The sequence below is a fragment of the Chrysemys picta genome, chromosome 1 (genome assembly GCF_011386835.1).
Source record: "Chrysemys picta bellii isolate R12L10 chromosome 1, ASM1138683v2, whole genome shotgun sequence".
NCBI classification, from domain to species: Eukaryota; Metazoa; Chordata; order Testudines; family Emydidae; genus Chrysemys; species Chrysemys picta.
In genome coordinates, this window is record NC_088791.1 from 308048594 (window position 1) to 308068352 (window position 19759).

General features: G+C 45.3%; 1 protein-coding gene across 2 annotated transcripts in view; it reads left to right on the forward strand.

The window, feature by feature from the left end:
- Positions 1 to 3467, forward strand: part of KATNAL1 (katanin catalytic subunit A1 like 1) — a 56384-nt gene extending 52917 nt beyond the window's left edge. For both annotated transcript variants that reach the window (XM_008167517.3, XM_065581371.1), the window contains one exon: positions 1479 to 3467. In XM_008167517.3, coding sequence (XP_008165739.1) covers positions 1479 to 1677 — 199 coding nt within the window. In that variant the 3' untranslated portion in view covers positions 1678 to 3467. The remainder of the gene's footprint in view (positions 1 to 1478) is intronic.
- The last annotated feature ends 16292 nt before the right edge of the window (positions 3468 to 19759 follow it).

Consider the following 19759-nt stretch of genomic DNA (forward strand, 5'->3'; position numbering starts at 1 on the left):
CCTATATAATATTTTCTATTGCAGTCATGTCCAGAGACCCAATCAGGACTCAGATGCTCTCTGTGCTAGATAGAGCTGGCTGGAAACTGGAATCCCTATGCTGCAGGATATTCCAAAATTTAAAAAATACATTGCTTTGAACCAAAAAGATCAATGACATTTCCTGCAGAACGGGAATTCCAAAATTTTGTTTTGAAAAAGTCAAAATGACCTTTTGTTTTGATCTTTTTCAAACATTTCAGTGGCTTTCTGCACTCATTGGAACACTGTCAACCTGCCAGGCAGGGAGATGGGCAACTTGGGGACCCTGAGAGCTTGGCTGCCAAGGAACCATAAGCCTGGGAGCTTAGGATCTCAGGCTTCCAGGGCCTCTGGGGTCCCCCAGGCTTTGCAGCAGGCTGCCTGGTTTCCATCAGAATTTCATCAAAATCCTTGTTACTGCAAAACATTTCAATTTAGAAGAATTTGCATTTTCTAATAGAAAAACGTTCTGCTGGAAAACGTCCAGCCCGTGCGAGAGCTAGGGGCTGTACATCAAGTACCAACACCTGGTCCCTGCCCAGGGGAACTTACACTCTACGAACATGTCTCAATAATTTGGTGACCCATATTTCTACTGATTAAGTGGCCATTAACCTGTGTTGAAATGACTCAAGAGTTTTGAAATCTTTGTGTTGAACTGTACAATAGTTAGATTAAATGTTATCCCTCGGGCCTATATTCTCCCTTGCTGGGAAAACTGCAAAAAGAGAATCCAGAACTGAAAATTCCACATGGGCCATGCTGTGAGAAATGAGCGACATGCTCTTTTCTGGTGAGCAGGGGTTAGAAAGGGCCAGGGGAAGAGTCTACCAGACAAATAGAACATAAAGATCTGCAGGCATCGGTGTCCTCAGCCCTGTGGATTAATATGTCACGTGCTTTTTGGCTGCCGCCCGGCACTTTCCGAATCAAGTCACCCTGCCAAAACTGGCAGCAGGGCTGAATTGCAAGTCAAGCTGCCATTGGCTCCCCTCTCCCCCCAACCCCCCGTCCCCCCAGGGACTGCACACTGCTAAGGAGGTTGAAGCCATGGAGTGGGAGTTAGTGCTGCAACAGAGGGGAACAGAAGCTCCTGAGTGTTTCAGAAAGGAGGGAGCAGTTGAGCACAGTTTTTTTTTCATGAGTTTAGTGACTGCATTGAAGTCACAAGATTCATCTCCATGAATCATTGTAAAAGGTTTTCAGTTTTATAGTTTTAATTATCTCTGCACATTTACCATATGCTTAAATGGATTTGGGTACCAATGCATTCTTTACATCAAATGAATGTAGTGATCTTGGAACATAGAGGCGAAGAAAGATGTGTTCTACATCTTAAAAGTTAATGCTTTCTTAAGTGTTCCTTCCAGTGAAGCCTGAGAATATAATCAAAATTCATATGGCTCGCAGCACACACTACTGACACTTAGTTCCCATGTATTTTCCTTTGTTTCCAGGGATGCCTCTTTGATGGCAATGAGACGGCGCATTAACGGCTTAACCCCAGAAGAGATCCGTGCACTTTCTAAAGAGGAACTTCAGATGCCTGTTACCAAGGGGGACTTTGAGCTGGCTCTGAAGAAAATCTCCAAGTCTGTTTCAGCTGCAGACCTGGAGAAGTATGAAAAATGGATGGCGGAGTTTGGATCTGCTTAACCTCAGTGACGTCTCTTCTGTGCTATAGTTTTTTTTAATCTTTTCCTGTTGTAAACTGTAAAATGAGTTGGAAATGTTTTAAAAGGTTTAATAAAAGGTTTGATATTTTTTTTCATCTGGTGACAAGAATCTCCCCCCCCCGTTTAAATTTTGTTATGCTTGAAAGGAACAAAAATGGTAACCCACACGAGACATAAAGATGCTTTCTGACTGAATAGTAAAATGCATAAATAGCAAGGGAAAAATACCCTTTCGAAGATAAGCTGTACTTTTCCAGTTAATGTCAGTGTTCCTTATTTTCACACACACTAGTCCTTTCATGGCCCAAATCTGTAAATCAGACATGGGAGGGTGATGAGAGAAACTAGCAGAGACTTATTTGTAGGAATCGCTGTATTTCTAGTAAGGATCAGGTTCCTTGCCCGTGTATGCGGCACTGAAGTTACTGTTCGGCTGCTGCTTCTCCTTTCACTAGCTTATTTTGAGGAAGTACAGGCGTAAAATTGGCCTTGTTTACAGTAAGCAGAGAGCAGTTTGCATCAAGACTCAAATTGTTAATGATTTTGTTGGAAACTTTCAGCCTGATTTTCCTCCCACTCTCACCAATTTTACACTGGTGTAACTTCACAGACTTGACTTTACGCCAGTGGAAGTGAAAGGAAAATTGGGGCACTTGATTTCTTTTGGTCAATCTTAGGCCACATTTGCACCAGTTTAACCAAAGCTGTGATTTTTAAACTGATTTTAGTTGACCCTCTACTCTTGCACTATTACTCATCCCCCTATATTTTGTTTGTGTTTTCTAGATTTTTTTTTTTATTCTTATTTATTAAACACCAATAGTGTGCTTGACTCAATTCAAGACTAATACCAAGCCCAGTCCTGCTCCTAGAAGACAGACACAGGACACGGAGCTCTCGTTTTCCTATCAGTCACAAACACTCTCTTTCCTAGACTTGGTACAGGACAACATTTGTTTACGCTGTGGAACTGTTTTTGCAGTTAAAACTATTTTATGCAGTTTTCTTAAATGTGTAAAAATGCTTCGACTGGGGAAATGATTAATTTAGGTAGATTGTCTCTCTTCTACCCTCCCTCCCCCCATGCCAATCTAGTGCTGAAAAATGCTGGATTGGCAGCTTTGGAGAATGAAGGCCTCCGTCCCAGAATGTGGCTGTCACACTGGAAGTGGCTGTGCTGGCCCCTCTCCACACGAGTTTGTACCGGAGCTTCCTCTGCTCGGAACAGAGAGAGAGTTCAGTTTCAGTGGCCATCCTGTCCTTGGCCTCTCTGCTGAGGCTGTCAATAAGGCTGCCAGTTGTGACGATGGGGATTGTAACATCGACCTGTTCCTTAGGAATTAGACCGAGTCCACTTTTCATATAATCACCAAACTGCTATGGCATGGAAGCAACTTCTTGCTATAAGTGACTTTGACCAGACCTAAAAAGGTTCCATCTACCAACTCCACCTAGCGAGCCATTCCTTCATAGTACCTGCAGGACATGGTCAGAATTGTTTAGATGAATTGCTAGTGCAAACACAACTCTGGCGCCTCACCCATTCACTTGTTAGGGGAGAGAGATGTCTGGGATTTATTCTACAGCATATAACTGGTTACGTGGGCTACATTTGCAATAGTTTAGCCATGGATTCATTATCTGTTGATGCCTTGGATGTAGACAGCACCTTGGGCTGAGCCTGTGAACGGTACGGTTTGCTGTTTTCAAACAAAGGGGCTGCTCTAACTTGAATGGAAAAAATCCTAATAAATGTCCTGATGACTCTCATTCATGTTGCATTGTACTTTTGTTTGGATGCAGACTTTGGACTCAACTGTAGTTCTTCTGGCCCAAGCCCCTGTGGCTGACTTGGGCACGATGCCTCTTGAGCTCTGGCAGTGCAAGGGGAGCACAGATGCTGCAGAGACCTTCCAAAGGGTGCAGCATTTGCTCCACTGGCCAGAGCTGGGGAAAGGGAATTGTGGGCCCTGCTGTGCTGTACCCCTGCTGGGAGAGGCTACGGGGATCAGGGAACACATGGACTCTCGTTGTGGTCATCCCTTGCATGGTGGAGAGAGAAGGCTCCATTTGCCCTCTTTCCCCTGACCAGGTTGCTGCACTTGTGCAGGGCTGGGCACATTTGGACCCCTTGCATTTTCACGTATCCCTAATGATACGTGTGACCATCAGACCAAATAAAGAGGCAGTCTCGGAAGTTGCAAGAGGAGCAAGTGGAAACCAAGTGTAATCTGTATTGTTCTAGAACAGAATTCATCCCTACTCAGGCAGTCAGCACAAGCCCTGTGGGCTTAAATGGTATTTAATTGGTTCATTGCCCTTTGCACAAGAATGAATGTCACCCCTAGTGAATAGCTGAGCCTTTCCTGGGGTGGGAGAAAAGCTTTTTAAAAATTGCAAGCTTCCATAATTACTCCTTGCTCCTTCGTGGGTAGTGAAGCTGTCAGACATTGCACTTTCCTGTAATTACTGTTGTTCATTTGATTTTTAATGTTATTCTTTCATGTGGCTACTACATGGACACTGCAGACATTAAAGGACCCAATGAGATTATCTAATTAGTACTACTGGAGTAGTGCCTTGGTCCCCCATTGTGCTAGGCACTGTACAAACAGAGAGAGAGAGAGTCCCTGCCTGAAGAGCTTACAACCTAGGCAGACAGAAGACTGGAGGGGAACTGGAGGCAGGAAGTGACTTGCCCAAGACAATGCAGCAGCTCTGGGACAGAGCTGGAAACAGAAGCGCTTCTCCTGATACCCAGTCAGGTGCCCTACCCACTAGATCATGTTGCCCTTCTCTATAGGTCCATCTTGTAACAAAAGTCTCCTTTGCTACCGTGATTTGCTAGGGTTGGTTGCCTCAGTAAACAGGGGTCACGCTTGGGGAATCAGTCATGGACTTTTCCCTCCTATCCCTTCAAATTCTGATCGGTGTTTTGGGCTTTGAAGGTTACACTTCAGCCTCCGATCTGGTGGGTGGTGGCCGTAACTCCAATGAAATCAAAGGGATTGTACCTGCTACAAGTGACCCCAAGACTCTAACATTGCTCGCTGGGCTGCTGCACAATGCGCGTGGCCCCCGCAAGGTGCATTCAGCCACCGTGATTCAGAAAGTCTCAAACGTCCGCATGTTCTTTTGCGTCATGTGAGGCAGTGACCCGCCTGCCAATGAGTGTGCTGGGAGGATGGAGTGATCTTAGGAGAGGTTTCATTACCCTTAGCTCCTCACTCAAAGTGCCACTTTAAAGTGACAGGTTTCAGAGTAGCAGCCGTGTTAGTCTGTATCCGCAAAAAGAACAGGAGTACTTGTGGCACCTTAGAGACTAAGACATTTATTTGAGCACAAGCTTTCGTGGGCTCAAATAAATTTGTTAGTCTCTAAGGTGCCACAAGTACGCCTGTTCTTTCCACTTTAAAGTGTTAAGCCACCACATCGCATCATCGGAGCCATCTGTGAAACAAAATTCGGAGTGGTGGGGACTTAAATATTCAAACACTTTTTGAACCCATCCACACATGCAAGACCAAAATGTTATATCACTGAGACCCCCATAATGAGCCTTCTCTCCCCCACCTCAATCAATTTTCTCGTGTTGATGGTGCCCTTATAGAATGTATTTCACAGCTGCAGCACAGACTTATGAAAATGCCCCCAAATCACAGATTTTATTCTTTATCTGTATCATGGTAGCGCTCAGAGGCCCCAGCCAGGATCAGGGCCCCGTTGTAAAACCACACTGTAAGAGTCTCTGCCCCAAAGACTTTGCAAGATGAGGCCCTAATCCTGCATTGCAGCTCCCTGCAGTTGGACCCTTGAACCGGCACAAAGCCCCACTGAGGCCAATGGGGGTTCTGCAGGAATCTACCTCACCTACTAGCTTGCAGGATGTAAGAGTGAATGGGGAGGGAGGACAAGACAGTGACAAGAGCTCATGGTTACCTAGATTAGCTATGGGCACAATTAGCAGGAATCAGCTGACTTTAAAAAAAATCTCTCTGTAATTATGACAGTAAGTCATAGCTTTCATTTACATAAGAACAGCCGTACCGGGTCAGACCAAAGGTTCATCTAGCCCAGTATCCTGTCTACCGACAGTGGCCATTGCCAGGTGCCCCAGAGGGAGTGAACCTAACAGGCAATGATCAAGTGATCTCTCTACTGCCATCTATCTCCATCCTTTGACAAACAGAGGCTAGGGACACCATTCCTTACCCATCCTGGCTAATAGCCATTAATGGACTTAACCACCATGAATTTATCAAGTTCTCTTTTAAACGCATTTGGTGATGCCTGAACTACCATGGGCACAAAGTCCAAAAGAACAGCAATATAGGACAACAATTGGATCACTTTGTATATATATTTTTGTTCAATGTGTGGCCTCTCAGTATTTTGTACCTAAATTACAAGGGAACTTGTTTTAAAACAGTATTAAGGTATCTCTTTCCAAACATCTGTGAACATCTCTCCTGCTGGCACCATTAATGTTGTAACCTTAATAAATTGGTTGTATTGATAAACATGGAGAGTCTTTCTCTGTTTGCTCTTGCAACTGTTTTCCTGATGTTTGATCTACCCTAGATTGAGATTTTTCAGCATGTGGTGTTGATATTTGAGTCACTAAAACTCTTGGCAGCCAGGGATTGATGTTCACAGAATCTGTGTTTTGGATCGAACCATCAGTCATGCTTTCCATTCTCGGCTGGCCTTTTGTGGCCACAAGCTATAAAACAGTGTAGGCTGGATGGCTGATGCTGATGGAGGAAATGGGAAAGGCCCTCTCTGATTTTCAGCAGAGAATTAATGCCCTGCTCAGACCTCAGACAGTTGTTCAGCTCTACTTTTTTACCTGCTCCTGGGACCTGAAAGTCTAATCAGGCACTCAAGAAGCTATATGATTAACAGCTTGCTAACCAGGCCTTTCAGAAGGGTAAGCTCCAGTAACTATCAGAGGAGAGGGCACATGGCAGAGCTGGGATGAGAGCCCAGGTTTCCTCAAGCCAAGTTGTGTGTGTTTTCTAATTATGTTAACTTTTTTAAAGGTGTTTTGTGGTCACAATATTCTCCAACACTTCAAGAATGAAGCTTGCTGACCAAAGGACTGTTCTTTCCGTTGCTGAACCTGTTGATCCATTCCACCAGCTGAAAGGAAGGTAATTTCACATAGTACACCCATTTAAAAAAAGAGAATACAAAGTTGCACCATACTGCTCTGGTCACTGTGAAGGTGAAAGAATGTGCACACACCTTGTAAAGGGAGAGAGTGCACCAAACTATCTGGATAGTTAGAGAAACAATGAGATCATGTGACACCAACCAAGGAGGAAATGTGAAAAAATCCTTCCATCAATTTTGGAATAAATTGTCCTGAATCAGGTCCAGGAATGTAAGCTGCAATTAGGGACCGTTGTTCCTATCTGTGATTACAGTGCTTGGTACATTTTGAGCATGACTATAATGCAAATTATATTATTGCCCATTTGTGCATAAGTGAAAACCTGGGAAAGTGCAAAGTGTGAGTGGTACTCATCAGTCACCAGTGTAAAGTGAGTGGGCGTAATGAATGGGGACTGATTTGACTCAGCAAAGTGTCCACATGGCAGAGGCACAAAGAGGGACCATTTGTAAGCCAGTGGCAGGTATGCAGCCAGGCAGTCTCTCAATGTGCCCATGAGGGAATAAAACTTGTATAAAGCCACCAGTGGTGGGGGTGAGGGTTGCCACAGTAAACAGCTGACATTGTGAAAGAATTGTAGCCATGGGGTTGTCAGCTGAGCAGTGAACTGGCTTCAGAAGTTTTCTTTTACGCTACAGTCTACTTCTGTAATGGCCAAGAGACCCAATGTTCCTGTATCATCCAATGCAAAGCCCGGAGGCTGAGCTGCCGCAGACATATGCTGCCTGAAAGGTCATGCTGTATGCCATTGTTAAGCTGGGGGGTGGGGGTTACTTTAATTCAGATAACGAGGTGAGTGACCTCCCCCACATCATCAATGTCCCTTCAGAAGGAATGGCCCTCACTGCATCTGCATAAACCACACACTTCATAGCCTGGACTTCACCCTAACTAAGGGAACTGGGACCACAGATAACTGAACTGCATGAGCCAGTAGCAAAAATCCCCAACACCAGATGGGGAGGGCTCTGAGTTACTACAGAAAATTCTTTCCTAGGTGTCTGGCTGCCGGATCTTGTCCATGTGCTTAGGATCTAACTGATCACCATATTTGGGGTTGGGAAGGAATTTTCCCCCAGGTCAGATTGGCTGAGACCATGGGGTGTTTTTCGCCTTCCTCTGCAGCAAGAGTCACGGGTCACCTGCAGGTTTAAACTCATGTAAATGGTGGATTCTCTTAACTTGAAGTCTTTAAATTATGATTTGAAGACTTCAGTCACTCAGCCAGAGGTTAGGGGTCTATTTCTGGAGTGGACAAGGTTCTGTGGCTTGCAATGTGCAGGAGGTCAGAGATGATCATGATGGTCCCTTCTGACCTTAATGACTATGAATCTAAATCACACTTCTGTCTTGCAGACTGGAGGCGACTTTTGAATCATAGCATGACCCTTGCACAGTCCGTGAATTGAGCAGCACATGTTTTAGGCCTTCTCTACCTTACAAGCATAACCCTGTGTCTGTAACCAGTTCATGACCTGTTCATCTGACCCAGTTACAACAAACACGGTTGAGCTGTGGCCACAGGAGCAGCTTTTTGCACAATAGAAGTGTGTTTTTTTTCCCCCATCAACTACAAGACCTTATTACCTGTGTCTGCATCAGTGCATTCTGGGAAACTCTGGGCAGCAATCCCATAGCAGCTCAATAGAGAATCAGGAGAAGAGGGGAAGGCACTGTGGTGTTCCCAGTTCTCATGGCTGTCCCTATAGAGTTAAGGGGGGGTGGTTGTTCTGTGTGCTAACTGCATCACCTGGTTTCTGTAACTGTATGGCTTCTTGTTCTTTCCTGTAACACTAACACTCTTCTCAGGGTTAGCTGGTGAGACTTCACTGAGTATTTCCTGCTATTTTGAATGTTTGAGTTTGGGGTTTTGGAGTCCTCTGGGCCCAGCAGAACCTAGGGAGCAGTTGTGTTCCAGCAGCGTTAACGCGCCATCTCAGTGAAGGGTTTTGTCAGAGAACACTACCTCTGATGTGCAGCGAAAAATACTCTCATGAGCGCTGTCCTCGGGCACAGCAGTGTAGCTTTGTGCAAAGTCTCCCAAAATATGTCTTATTAGCTTAACAAAGATATAGATGCTCTGAGCCAGATCTCAGCCCCTTACTGCCGTTAGCGAGCATTTACTCATATGAGTAGTTCCATTGGCATGAGGATAACCAAGAATGGGAGGAAGGCTTTCACCAACTGGCCTTTGGAAAGCAAAAGGGGTAGAACATGTTTGCCTAAAGAAATCCGAGTCCCTAAGTCGTGCTTTTACACAGGGGCAGTGAAAATGTCTCTGCTTTTCCACCTCTCGCTTACACAGCTGCTGTGCGCTTGTGCTGTGCTTTATGATCCCAATATACCTTGGAATGTGTGTAGATGTTTTCATGTCTCTTCCCAGATGTCTTTCACACACGGATTGGTTCAACAGGCACCTATCTTGCTTAGCAATGGGTGTTCTTGTATAGGCTGTTGTGCCATTTATAATTGGGCAGGTTGATTGTATGAGATAAAGTGAAATAAAGGTCATTGGGCTGGTGAAGGTGAGAGGAAATGTGCGGAATAGCAATTGGGTGGAAAGTAACGGAAACCATAGCAACTCTGTGAAGGGTTTATAAATATAACAAAAGAAAAGGGAATAGCCTGAAGGAGCTGCTGTGCTGACAACACTCTGCAATATGCATGTTGATCAGAATAATGCCGTATTCACCTCTGTGCCAGTCAGGACGACGTACTGTAACAAAATGTCTCTGCTTCGGAGACTGAAGGATGGACTGCCTCAGTCACTAGCTTCTTATCCTGCCTGGTTTCTCAGGGCTTTGCCGGTCTCCATATAGGATTGCTAAAGACGCCAAAAGGGCTCTCTTTTATTTAGGCTGTCACGGAGTCACAGACTCAGTGCTCTAGAACTGCTCTGTGTGAAGCCAGACAGGACTCTGGCATAGCATGTCTCAGCCATTGTCGCCAGGGCATGAAGCCTTTTCAGCTATGGCCTTCCTGGGTCCGACCCCTGTTCTCACCATGCACTTCTCTCAGTGAGTCCACCTGGACGGGACCCCTGGGGAAGCCACAGGAGCCATGCACCCCAACTTCACAGACTCTCAGAAGGGTTTATTAGTTGACAGGAACATAGCATAGAACATAGCTCGTTAGCACAGAAAGCAGGACAATTCCGTAAAGTGCATCTTGGGGAAAGGGAAACCTAAGTCTTGGGGTCCTGGCCCTCCCCCTAGAGTCCCAAACAGGTTTATAGATTCTAGAGCTGGAAGGGACCTTGAGAGGTCATCAAGTCCAGTCCCCTGCCCTCATGGCAGGACCAAATATTGTCTAGACCATCCCTGATAGACATTTATCTAACTTACTCTTCAATATCTCCAGAGATGGAGATTCCACAACCTCCCTAGGCAGTTTATTCCGGTGTTTAACCACCCTGACAGTTAGGAACTTTTTCCTAATGTCCAACCTAAACCTCCCTTGCTGCAGTTTAAGCCCATTGCTTCTTGTTCTATCCTTAGAGGCTAAGATGAACAAGTTTTCTCCCTCCTCCTTATGACACCCTTATGACACTCCTGAAAACTGCTATCATGTCCCCTCTCAGTCTTCTTTTTTCCAAACTAAACAAACCCAATTCTTTCAGCCTTCCTTCATAGGTCATGTTCTCTAGACCTTTAATCATTCTTGTTGCTCTTCCCTGGACCCTCTCCAATTTCTCCACATCTTTCTTGAAATGCAGTGCCCAGAACTGGACACAATATTCCAGTTGAGGCCTAACCAGCTCAGAGTAGAGCGGAAGAATGACTTCTCGTGTCTTGCTCACAACACACCTATTAATGCATCCCAGAATCATGTTTGCTTTTTTGCAACAGCATCACACTGTTGACTCATATTTAGCTTGTGGTCCACTATAACCCCTTGATCCCTTTCTGCCGTACTCCTTCCTTGACATTCTCTTCCCATTCTGTATGTGTGAAACTGATTGTTCCTTCCTAAGTGGAATACTTTGCATTTGGCCTTACTGAATTTCAGGCTATTTACTTCAGACCATTTCTCCAATTTGTCCAGATCATTTTGAATTATGACCCTATCCTCCAAAGCAGTTGCAATCCCTCCCAGTTTGGTATCATCTGCAAACTTAATAAGCGTACTTTCTATGCCAATATCTAAGTCGTTGATGAAGATATTGAACAGAGCCGGTCCCAAAACAGACCCCTGCGGAACCGCACTTGTTATACCTTTCCAGCAGGATTGGGAACCATTAATAACAACTCTCTGAGTACGGTTATCCAGCCAGTTATGCACCCACCTTATAGTAGCCCCATCTAAGTTGTATTTGTCTAGTTTATTGATAAGAGTATCATGTGAGACCGTATCAAATGCCTTACTAAAGTCTAGGTATACCACATCCACCACTTCTCCCTTATCCACAAGACTCGTTATCCTATCAAAGAAAGCTAACAGATTGGTTTGACATGATTTTTTCTTTACAATCCATGCTGGCTATTCCCTATCACCTTACCACCTTCCAAGTGTTTGCAGATGATTTCCTTAATTACTTGCTTCATTATCTTCCCTGGCACAGAAGTTAAACTAACTGGTCCGTAGTTTCCTGGGTTGTTTTTATTTCCCTTTTTATAGATGGGCACTATATTTGCCCTTTTCCAGTCTTCTGGAATCTCTCCTGTCTCCCATGATTTTCCAAAGATAATAGCTAGAGGCTCAGATACCTCCTCTATTAGCTCCTTGAGTATTCTAGGATGCATTTCATCAGGCCCTGGTGACTTGCAGGCATCTAACTTTTCTAAGTGATTTTTAACTTGTTCTTTTTTTTATTTTATCTTCCAAACCTACCCCCTTCCCACTAGCATTCACTATGTTAGGCATTCCTTCAGACTTCACGGTGAAGACCGAAACAAAGAAGTCATTGAGCATCACTGCCATTTCCAAGTTTCCTGTTAATTTTCCTCACTAAGCAGTGGGCCTACCCTGTCCTTGGTCTTCCTCTTGCTTCTAATGTATTGATAAAAAGTCGTCTTGTTTCCCTTTATTCCTGTAGCTAGTTTGAGCTCATTTTGTGCCTTTGCCTTTCTAATCTTGCCCCTGCATTCCTGTGTTGTTTGCCTATATTCATCCTTTGTAATTTGTCCTAGTTTCCATTTTTTATATGACTCCTTTTTATTTTTTAGCTCATGCAAGATCTCGTGGTTAAGCCAAGCTGGTCTTTTGCCACATTTTCTATCTTCCTACTCAGTGGAATAGCTTGCTTTTGGGCCCTTAATAGTGTCCCTTTGAAATACTGCACACTCTCCTCAGTTGTTTTTCCCCTCAGTCTTGATTCCCATGGGACCTTACCTATCAGCTCTCTGAGCTTACCAAAATCCGCCTTCCTGAAATCCATTGTCTCTATTTTGCTGTACTCCCTTCTACCCTTCCTTAGAATCACTTTCCCCAAGCTGCCTTCCACTTTCAAATTCTCAACGAGTTCCTCCCTATTTGTTAAAATCAAATCTAGAACAGCTTCCCCCCAGTAGCTTTTTCAACCTTCTGAAATAAAAAGTTGTCAGTAATGCAGTCCAAGAACTTATTGGATAGTCTGTGCCCCGCTGTGTTGTTTTCCCAAAAAATAAGGTGATTGAAACAGTTCCAGTTGCCTGGCCCCAGACACACCTGTTGCCCCTTCTCATTCCTTTGTCTCTTTCCCCCGGCCAGCAGGTCACCTGGTCTGCCTCCACACCTCTGGCTGATTCTTGCAGAGGAGGGGGCTTAGTCATCAGTTGGCAGACTACAGAGTGTTGGTGGTTCTCTGTCCTGGGCAGCCAGGCTGCAGTCACACCTGCCCTCTAGGGGTTGCTGCAATGATCACACACTTTTATCCCACCACCTAAATACTTGAGTAACACATACGGGAAACTGAGGCACGCACACTATTCAGAGAAGACATTAAGAACATTCCCAGTTTGTCACATCGGCGTATTTGACTTCCAGCTCAGATTTTCTTTAAATGGCTCATTGGTGTTTATTGATATGATAAGGATGATGAATAAATAATAATACCGAGATAGGGGCTGCCTGGTGCTGAGTACTGTATGCATATATAGTAAGTGATGGTCTCCTCACAGAAGGGCTTACAAGCTACATAGATAAGAGAGACAAAAGATGGGCGGGGAAACAGATGAAGTGACTTGTCAAGGTCACACAGCAGGTCAGAGCCAGGAGTACAACCCAAGTCTCCTGACTCTCAGGCCCCTGGGCCATGATGCATGCCAGTCTTGACAGAACTTGTTAAAGAAGATGCCATGTGATGACACTGTTGATTATAAACATACTTTCTGCTAGTTTGATTAATCAGCTGTGACCCATGGGATGTGAGGTGCTGTAGGGGAATTCATTTACAGTGTTTGTACAGTGAAGATTAGCATATTGTCAGCATAAGGCACAATTGTTTAAAATAAATATTTGATTATACTTAATTTATGCTTGTGCACTGAGGTCCCTGAACATTCAGATCCCTTTGTTGATCATATCTAAATAGCTATCTAGGCATTTATACCACATTGCTAGTAAACTCTGCCCCCCCTCTTAGCTGGGGATCAGAGCAGTGATTCCTGCATTTCTCCTCTCTAGACTGCATTCCTGTGTCTCACTATATGTGGGTGAGAAGGTGACGACAATGCAGAGGCCCCAGCTCATAGAAAATACTGCAGCCAAGGCTTCGCTGGCCAAGGCTGCCAGGAGCACACAGCCCCTTTGCTCTCCATTCCAATCTGCTTCCATTGCCAGTTCAATGTCCTGGTCCTGATCCTAAAAGCCATCAAATGAGTCAGCTCTCAACTCAGCTCAATCAGTGACTGTACCTCCGTCCACAGCCACGGAGGCAGTTGTGCTCCGCTGGGACACTGATGCTTGGAAAATCCAGAATGAAGCATGTGAGAGCAAGACACATTGTTCTGGGTCATCTCAGAGAACAAGCTTCAAGAGGAGATCAGGCTAATCTACTCTGCTTGTTGTCAGGGCATGCTGACCCTCGTCTCTGGTAACATGCTTCCACCATATTCAAATTAACGGAGGGTGAGGGGCAGAGAACAACACTACCTTGTGACCAATGGAGAGATACCAAGCATAGCTCCCTCTGCCAGGGAAGGGAGAAGAGCAGGAAACTCCATGACATTCACTAGGGACCTTGCCATGCAGATCTAATTTATCTGGGAAGCGCTTAGCCGTCATGGTGATGATGGGCCCAAGAGAAAAGTCTATGCTAGATCCATCACCGGAGCATCTGGGTGCCTTGAAAACTCTAAAAGCAGGCACCTTAAGAGATCTCTCTCCAGGTCATTCCAGACCCTGGCTGGGGTTTGTTTTGTGCTGTTTGTTGTTGTTGTTGTTGTTATGTTTGGCTCCTTTCTGCTCCATGCAGGAGGGAGAGAAATTGAGCATCAGCCTGAACTCTGATTTTTAAGGCAACTTCAGGCTGGGAGTCTATTGTCAAGTTGTCTCTTGCTGCAGGTGAATGACTAACCCAGACCATGCCCACGACCGTGTCCCCTTTCACTGCCAGCAGCCCCTCCCTTTGTGCTGAAGTCATTGTGGCTGTGATATTGTAGCTTCTATCTCCATGACTCGGGGGAGCAAGGTGAAAATAGCTCTCTGAACCCTCTTTCCTCTCCAGTGCACAGGGCAGCCACCACCTGGCCTTGAGACTGTAGACTCCTAGGAATTTAGCTCTTGTTTCTGTACATCTCACTTGTAAAACAACAACACGTGCAGCTATGGGGGATAGACAGATACTAGGCTGTGCTGTTAATAGAGGCACCTTTAGCTGAAGGGACAGCAAAACCTAGGTTATGCCACTGGTGCCCACTCAGTCACATTCGCTACTCAGAGACAGAGGCCAAAGCATCTATCCCAGTTCACCTCCCAGCCTCTACCACAGGCACAAGCTGACATCTTGGGGACAACGGCCTTTGAGTGCCACGCCCTTCCAGGAAGAGGGTCTTCATTTCAAAATAAAGGGGGGAGGAATAACTTGTAGGAAAAGTTTGCATCCTCCAGTGATGGGGAATATACTCCGCACTGGCCTGGGAAGAGTTCGCTGTAGCCAGAAAGTGATTAGTGCATGTGGTTGTACCTGGAGGGCAGAGCAGGTCCAATTAAAGACAAGGCCCAGCCGTGAGGGTTGGGGGGTGGCTAATGAAAGAAGGACTTTAGGAGCATATGTGTGGGGATCCTCTTCTGAGATGGGAACTCTGGAAAAAGACCAGGAGAGGCACTGAGATGCTATAGGGGTGGAGCAAGTGCCTGTGGTGAGCCTGGATAAAAGGGTAGGAACCAGGCCCCCAGGGAGACCACCCTAGGATGTGTTGCTTACTACCAGAGCCAGACAGAACTCTGCAGAGCCTGGAAAGGGTATAAGGAATGGGGCCTAGAGATAGGTAAAGGTAGGAAGGAGTCTGAGGAAACAGATCTTAACTGTTTACTAGAGGGTCCTTGGACACCCAGAGCAGTGGGAAGGCCTAGGTTCCCCTACCAGCTGCTGAGGGGTAAAGACTCTTGAAAGCCCTGGGGGAAAGGATGTAAGGACCACTTGGCCCAGAGTTGAGGGCCAAGACCTGGTGTAAGGTCATTGGACTATTGATTGGGGGACTCTCCTACCTATAATGTGTGGTAACTCTGTAGGGAAGAAGAGGTCTCAGTCACTCAGATTTCCATTGCTTGATCTCTGTGATGTCTTAACCCTACTTGTTTCCCAGTTGTCTGCACAGACTTCAAAAGAAAACCAGGGTAGAAAGAGAACCTCAGTTCTACTGTTTAAATAAAAACAAAATACAGAAACACTCATTTCAAACCTACATTATACAGGATAAAGAAGGGCCTGAGCCCACTCGTGTGTTTCCCTTTGCTGGTCACCCTGAGAGAGAGGAATGACACAACAAGGCTATGTAATTCAACAGCCTTCCCCACCCAGTTATGCTCCTCTACTCGTCAATAAAACTTTCCATTGGAATGGGATCCCCTTGCTAACTCCTGTCCAGACAAACTCTTGCAATTGCATGTGCTTCCACAGCTTCACCGTGACCTCCTCTGCAAATACCGTGCTGATAGGCGTAAGGTTGCTGGAGAATAGGGTGTTAGGCTCTGTCCAGTGTCAAAGGAGGATTCTTTCAGAGAGAGCTAGAATTGCTAGTGCTGGTTGTTTTGCTAGAATCTGGAAATGAGCCAGACACACCCTCATCTGTGCAGGCATAGTTCAGCTAGCAGTGAAAGGGAGAAATCCAATCAGGTACACAGATGTTGTTTTATAGGGGGAAAAAAACCACAAAGTTTTATCTCCGTGCCAAAGCACATGAGATATAAAGATGCTGGGGAGCACGGCATTCTCAACACTTGGCAGGAGTTCAAAGGATGTCTTGCAGGGCCCAGTAATAGCTATTCAGGGCCTTGTAGTTGGCAGAGAGCAGGTGAAGGTGCCATGCATTGTGCCAGATACTTAACCATTCTTTCCTGCGAGAGGTTGAGATTCAGTTCTCTGCCCCATGTGGTTCCAGGGGAGGTAGGTGTGGCACAGAGAACGGTACAAAGCCAATGTTCTGCAAATCACAGTTCAGTCCTGGCCTGAGGAAGAAGTCCAGAAGTGAGCTCAATTTGTAAGATAACCCAGGTCTCATAAAAGAGATGAAGACCTTCTGGGCTCCATGAGCCAGAGCCAGGGGGAGGTGGAGGCTGGTAGGGAGAAAGATGGACTCAAATAATTTGGGTTCTCAATATACTACACCAGAGGTGCTGAGGGCTATTTGGGTTTGGTCTTACCTGTAGATTTTTGTACATAGGCTGCTCAGGTAGTTTGTTAACCAGTTCTTGAAAATGTTTGCTCTGAATTCTCTCTTCGTACCATTTCTTTTTTGGGGGGAGAGGGGGGCATCCAAAAATCCTGATGAATGACACCGGTTCAAAACATGTTCCTGTACATTTAGCTCTTTCCCCAGTGAGCAGCATCACCAAATCCTTTCATCACCCTTCTTGCCATCTCTGGTCTGTTTATATATCCTCCGTGCCTTTGCCACTTTATATTCTGGTGTCCATAATTGGACTCAGTGGTCTGAATCCTACACACTGTGATAGAATAGTATTTTCTGCTATCTCCAGTGCTCCTCCTGATTATATATCCAAGTACTTGGTTTGTTACTTTGACAGCAGCCATACATTGTGCTGACAGTTTCATGATTCTTTCCTCTGTCTCTTTTTCAATAATTATTGGCTAACTTGCCCTGTGCTACAGTGAAAATCAGCCCACTTTCCCTTGGATATTACAGGCAATGTCCTCTTCCACTTTCTTCTGTCTCGGATAGAATCTCTGCATGTTTCTCTCAGCCCCCAGACAGTATGCAAGGCCACGTTGAGGCTGGCTACAGTCTGGGACTGCTTGCACTTATAAATCAAGTTTACTTTGCAGCTCAGAGGCAGAATCCATCATTTACCTGCTGTGCATTAAAGACACACGTTTTTCTCATTCTCTCATGCAGAATATAGTTAGCAGCTGGGAGGGAGCATATGGCCTAACGTGAGTGAATGCAATCCAAATCTAGTGGAAATGGGCCAGGGCCACAGAGAGGTGCGGGAGGAGAGAGGGAGCACGCATGTGTACGTGTGCATGTTGGGGGGGACGACTCGGTAGCTCCCTGGTATGGTTCTTCCTCCCTACCCCTGTATCTGTGGAATCTCCTCTGCTCTTGTTGTGGCTCCAACTCAGCAAGGCACGTAAGCTTGTGCACAGTCCCCATTACAGTCAATGGGACTAATCTAATTAAGGCAGTACTTAATACTTTGCTAGAGCAGAGCCTCTGAAGTAGGGTGACCAGACAGCAAGTGTGAAAAATCAGGACAGGGGGTGGGAGGTAATAGGAGCCTATATAAGAAAAAGACCCCAAAATCAGGACTGTCCCTATAAAATCAGGACATCTGGTCACCCTACTCTGAAGTGATTGCACCAGGAGCCTGGTGGGGCAAAGCTGGCGGATGGCAACTCTCTGGAGCATCACCCTACAGCAAATCCATGGGGATTTCCCCTTGGGAGATGATGATTCCCCCACCCCACTCTCTCTCTCTCTCTCTCTCTCCTGTACAGTGAACCCCCCCACACAAAGCCTGGTGGGAGTTAAAGACAACTACCAGCAGGAGGCCATGACAGCATAGTGACACAGAGCCCCGTGGGGCAGGGCAGTGTGTCTACAGGAATAACTACACATGGTTTATGAAATAATAAATTCTTTTCACAGGCTTGACTTTTCTAATCCCTCTCTACAAATTCACCAAGAATCCCAAAATGTCAGAGCCATTATACATAAAGCTAATCCCTAAACCTCACATACAACACAAAAAGATATAGTATAAAAGAGAAAACAATCTGCTGAATATTACAAACAGTCTCAGCATCTCTCTGCAGCCAACACAGATCTAACCCTACCATCAAATCCAATTCCAACAAAATTGGGCTATTGATCATGGCGGTCCCTTCTGGCCTTGAAATCTATGAATTCCCCCTATACGTTCCTTCTTCATAGACCATGGGAGAGAATTGCTTTGAGCAGGGGGTTGGACTAGATGACCTCTTGAGGTCCCTTTCAACCCTGATATTCTATGAATTGAATTGGTTCAACATGCTTGTAACACTCGCTGCTGTGTATTAAGATAATGATTATAATCAAATCTCATGCTTCAGGGCCTCAGATGGTTGCCTACAGGGGTCAGGAAAATGTTTTTTGTTGTGTGGTTTTTAACCCTAAAGGTGTGTCCCTAAATTATGTAACACTTTAAGTCTCACCCATCCCTTGTAACACTGAAAGAAATATGCAAACTTAAGGATTACTCACCCTAGAATGTGTTACATAATTTGTGGATTGCCCCCAATACACAACTGGCCAGATGTATTCTGGGCCTTCCCTTCCTCCCCCCAAACCTCCCTCTGAAGCATCTGGAGATTGGCCACAGCAGGAGACAGGACACCAGAATTTCCATTGCAGGGGCCTCAGATATTGATGGCACCTCATTCTTCCCTGTTCGCTGCCTGTGGCACACAACGGTTTGGTCTTCAGAGAACTGAAATGTTTTAGTCTCACTAAAGCCTTTGAGCTCAATATGGGGGGTAACTGGGTGAAATGTAATGGCCTGTGTTATGCAGGAGGTAAGATTAGATGATCAGTGGTCCCTTCTGGCTATGAAATGCTACCTTTGCAAGTAGCCAGACTGTCTGAGGCATTAAATAAGGCAGATGGAGGAAACTTCATGTGCTGGGGTGCAAGAAATACTCAAACTATATTCTTTGAAAGAGCACCATTGTGATCTGGCCAGGGAAGTAAAGTCAAACATTCCATTCTCGTTCTTTCAGGGAAAGGGGATCATTTCAATTCAGATGTACTGCTAGTATGATCATTTATTACTGATCACGTCTATTGCAGTAGCACCTAGAGGCCTCTTCTAGGTTGTTGTCCCATTGTGCTAGGCGCTGTACAAGCACAGAGGAAATGATAATCCCAAGACAAGACAATGTAGACAAGCCAATGCAGGGTGTGTGTTTGGCGGGGAGAGGGAGTGTGTGTAGAAGAGAGGAAGGGGTAATAAAAATAGTAGCATGTTCTAGCACAGATTTGCTGTATGCCCCATTTTAGCCAGTCAGTAGCAGTAATGACTATAATAGCAACATGAACAATAACTGGCAACAAAATAACTGCAAGCACTACCACATCCTGGTCAAATCTATTTCAGATATTATTGAATATACATAGATGTAACTAACTTGGTGTAAGAAGCTGTGACATGAAGCACCCCTGTGGTCACACCCTATGCAGTATTGTAATAATCTTTGCACAAAATATGCCGTGTGAGATATTATTTGAAAACTACCAACTCACTGATC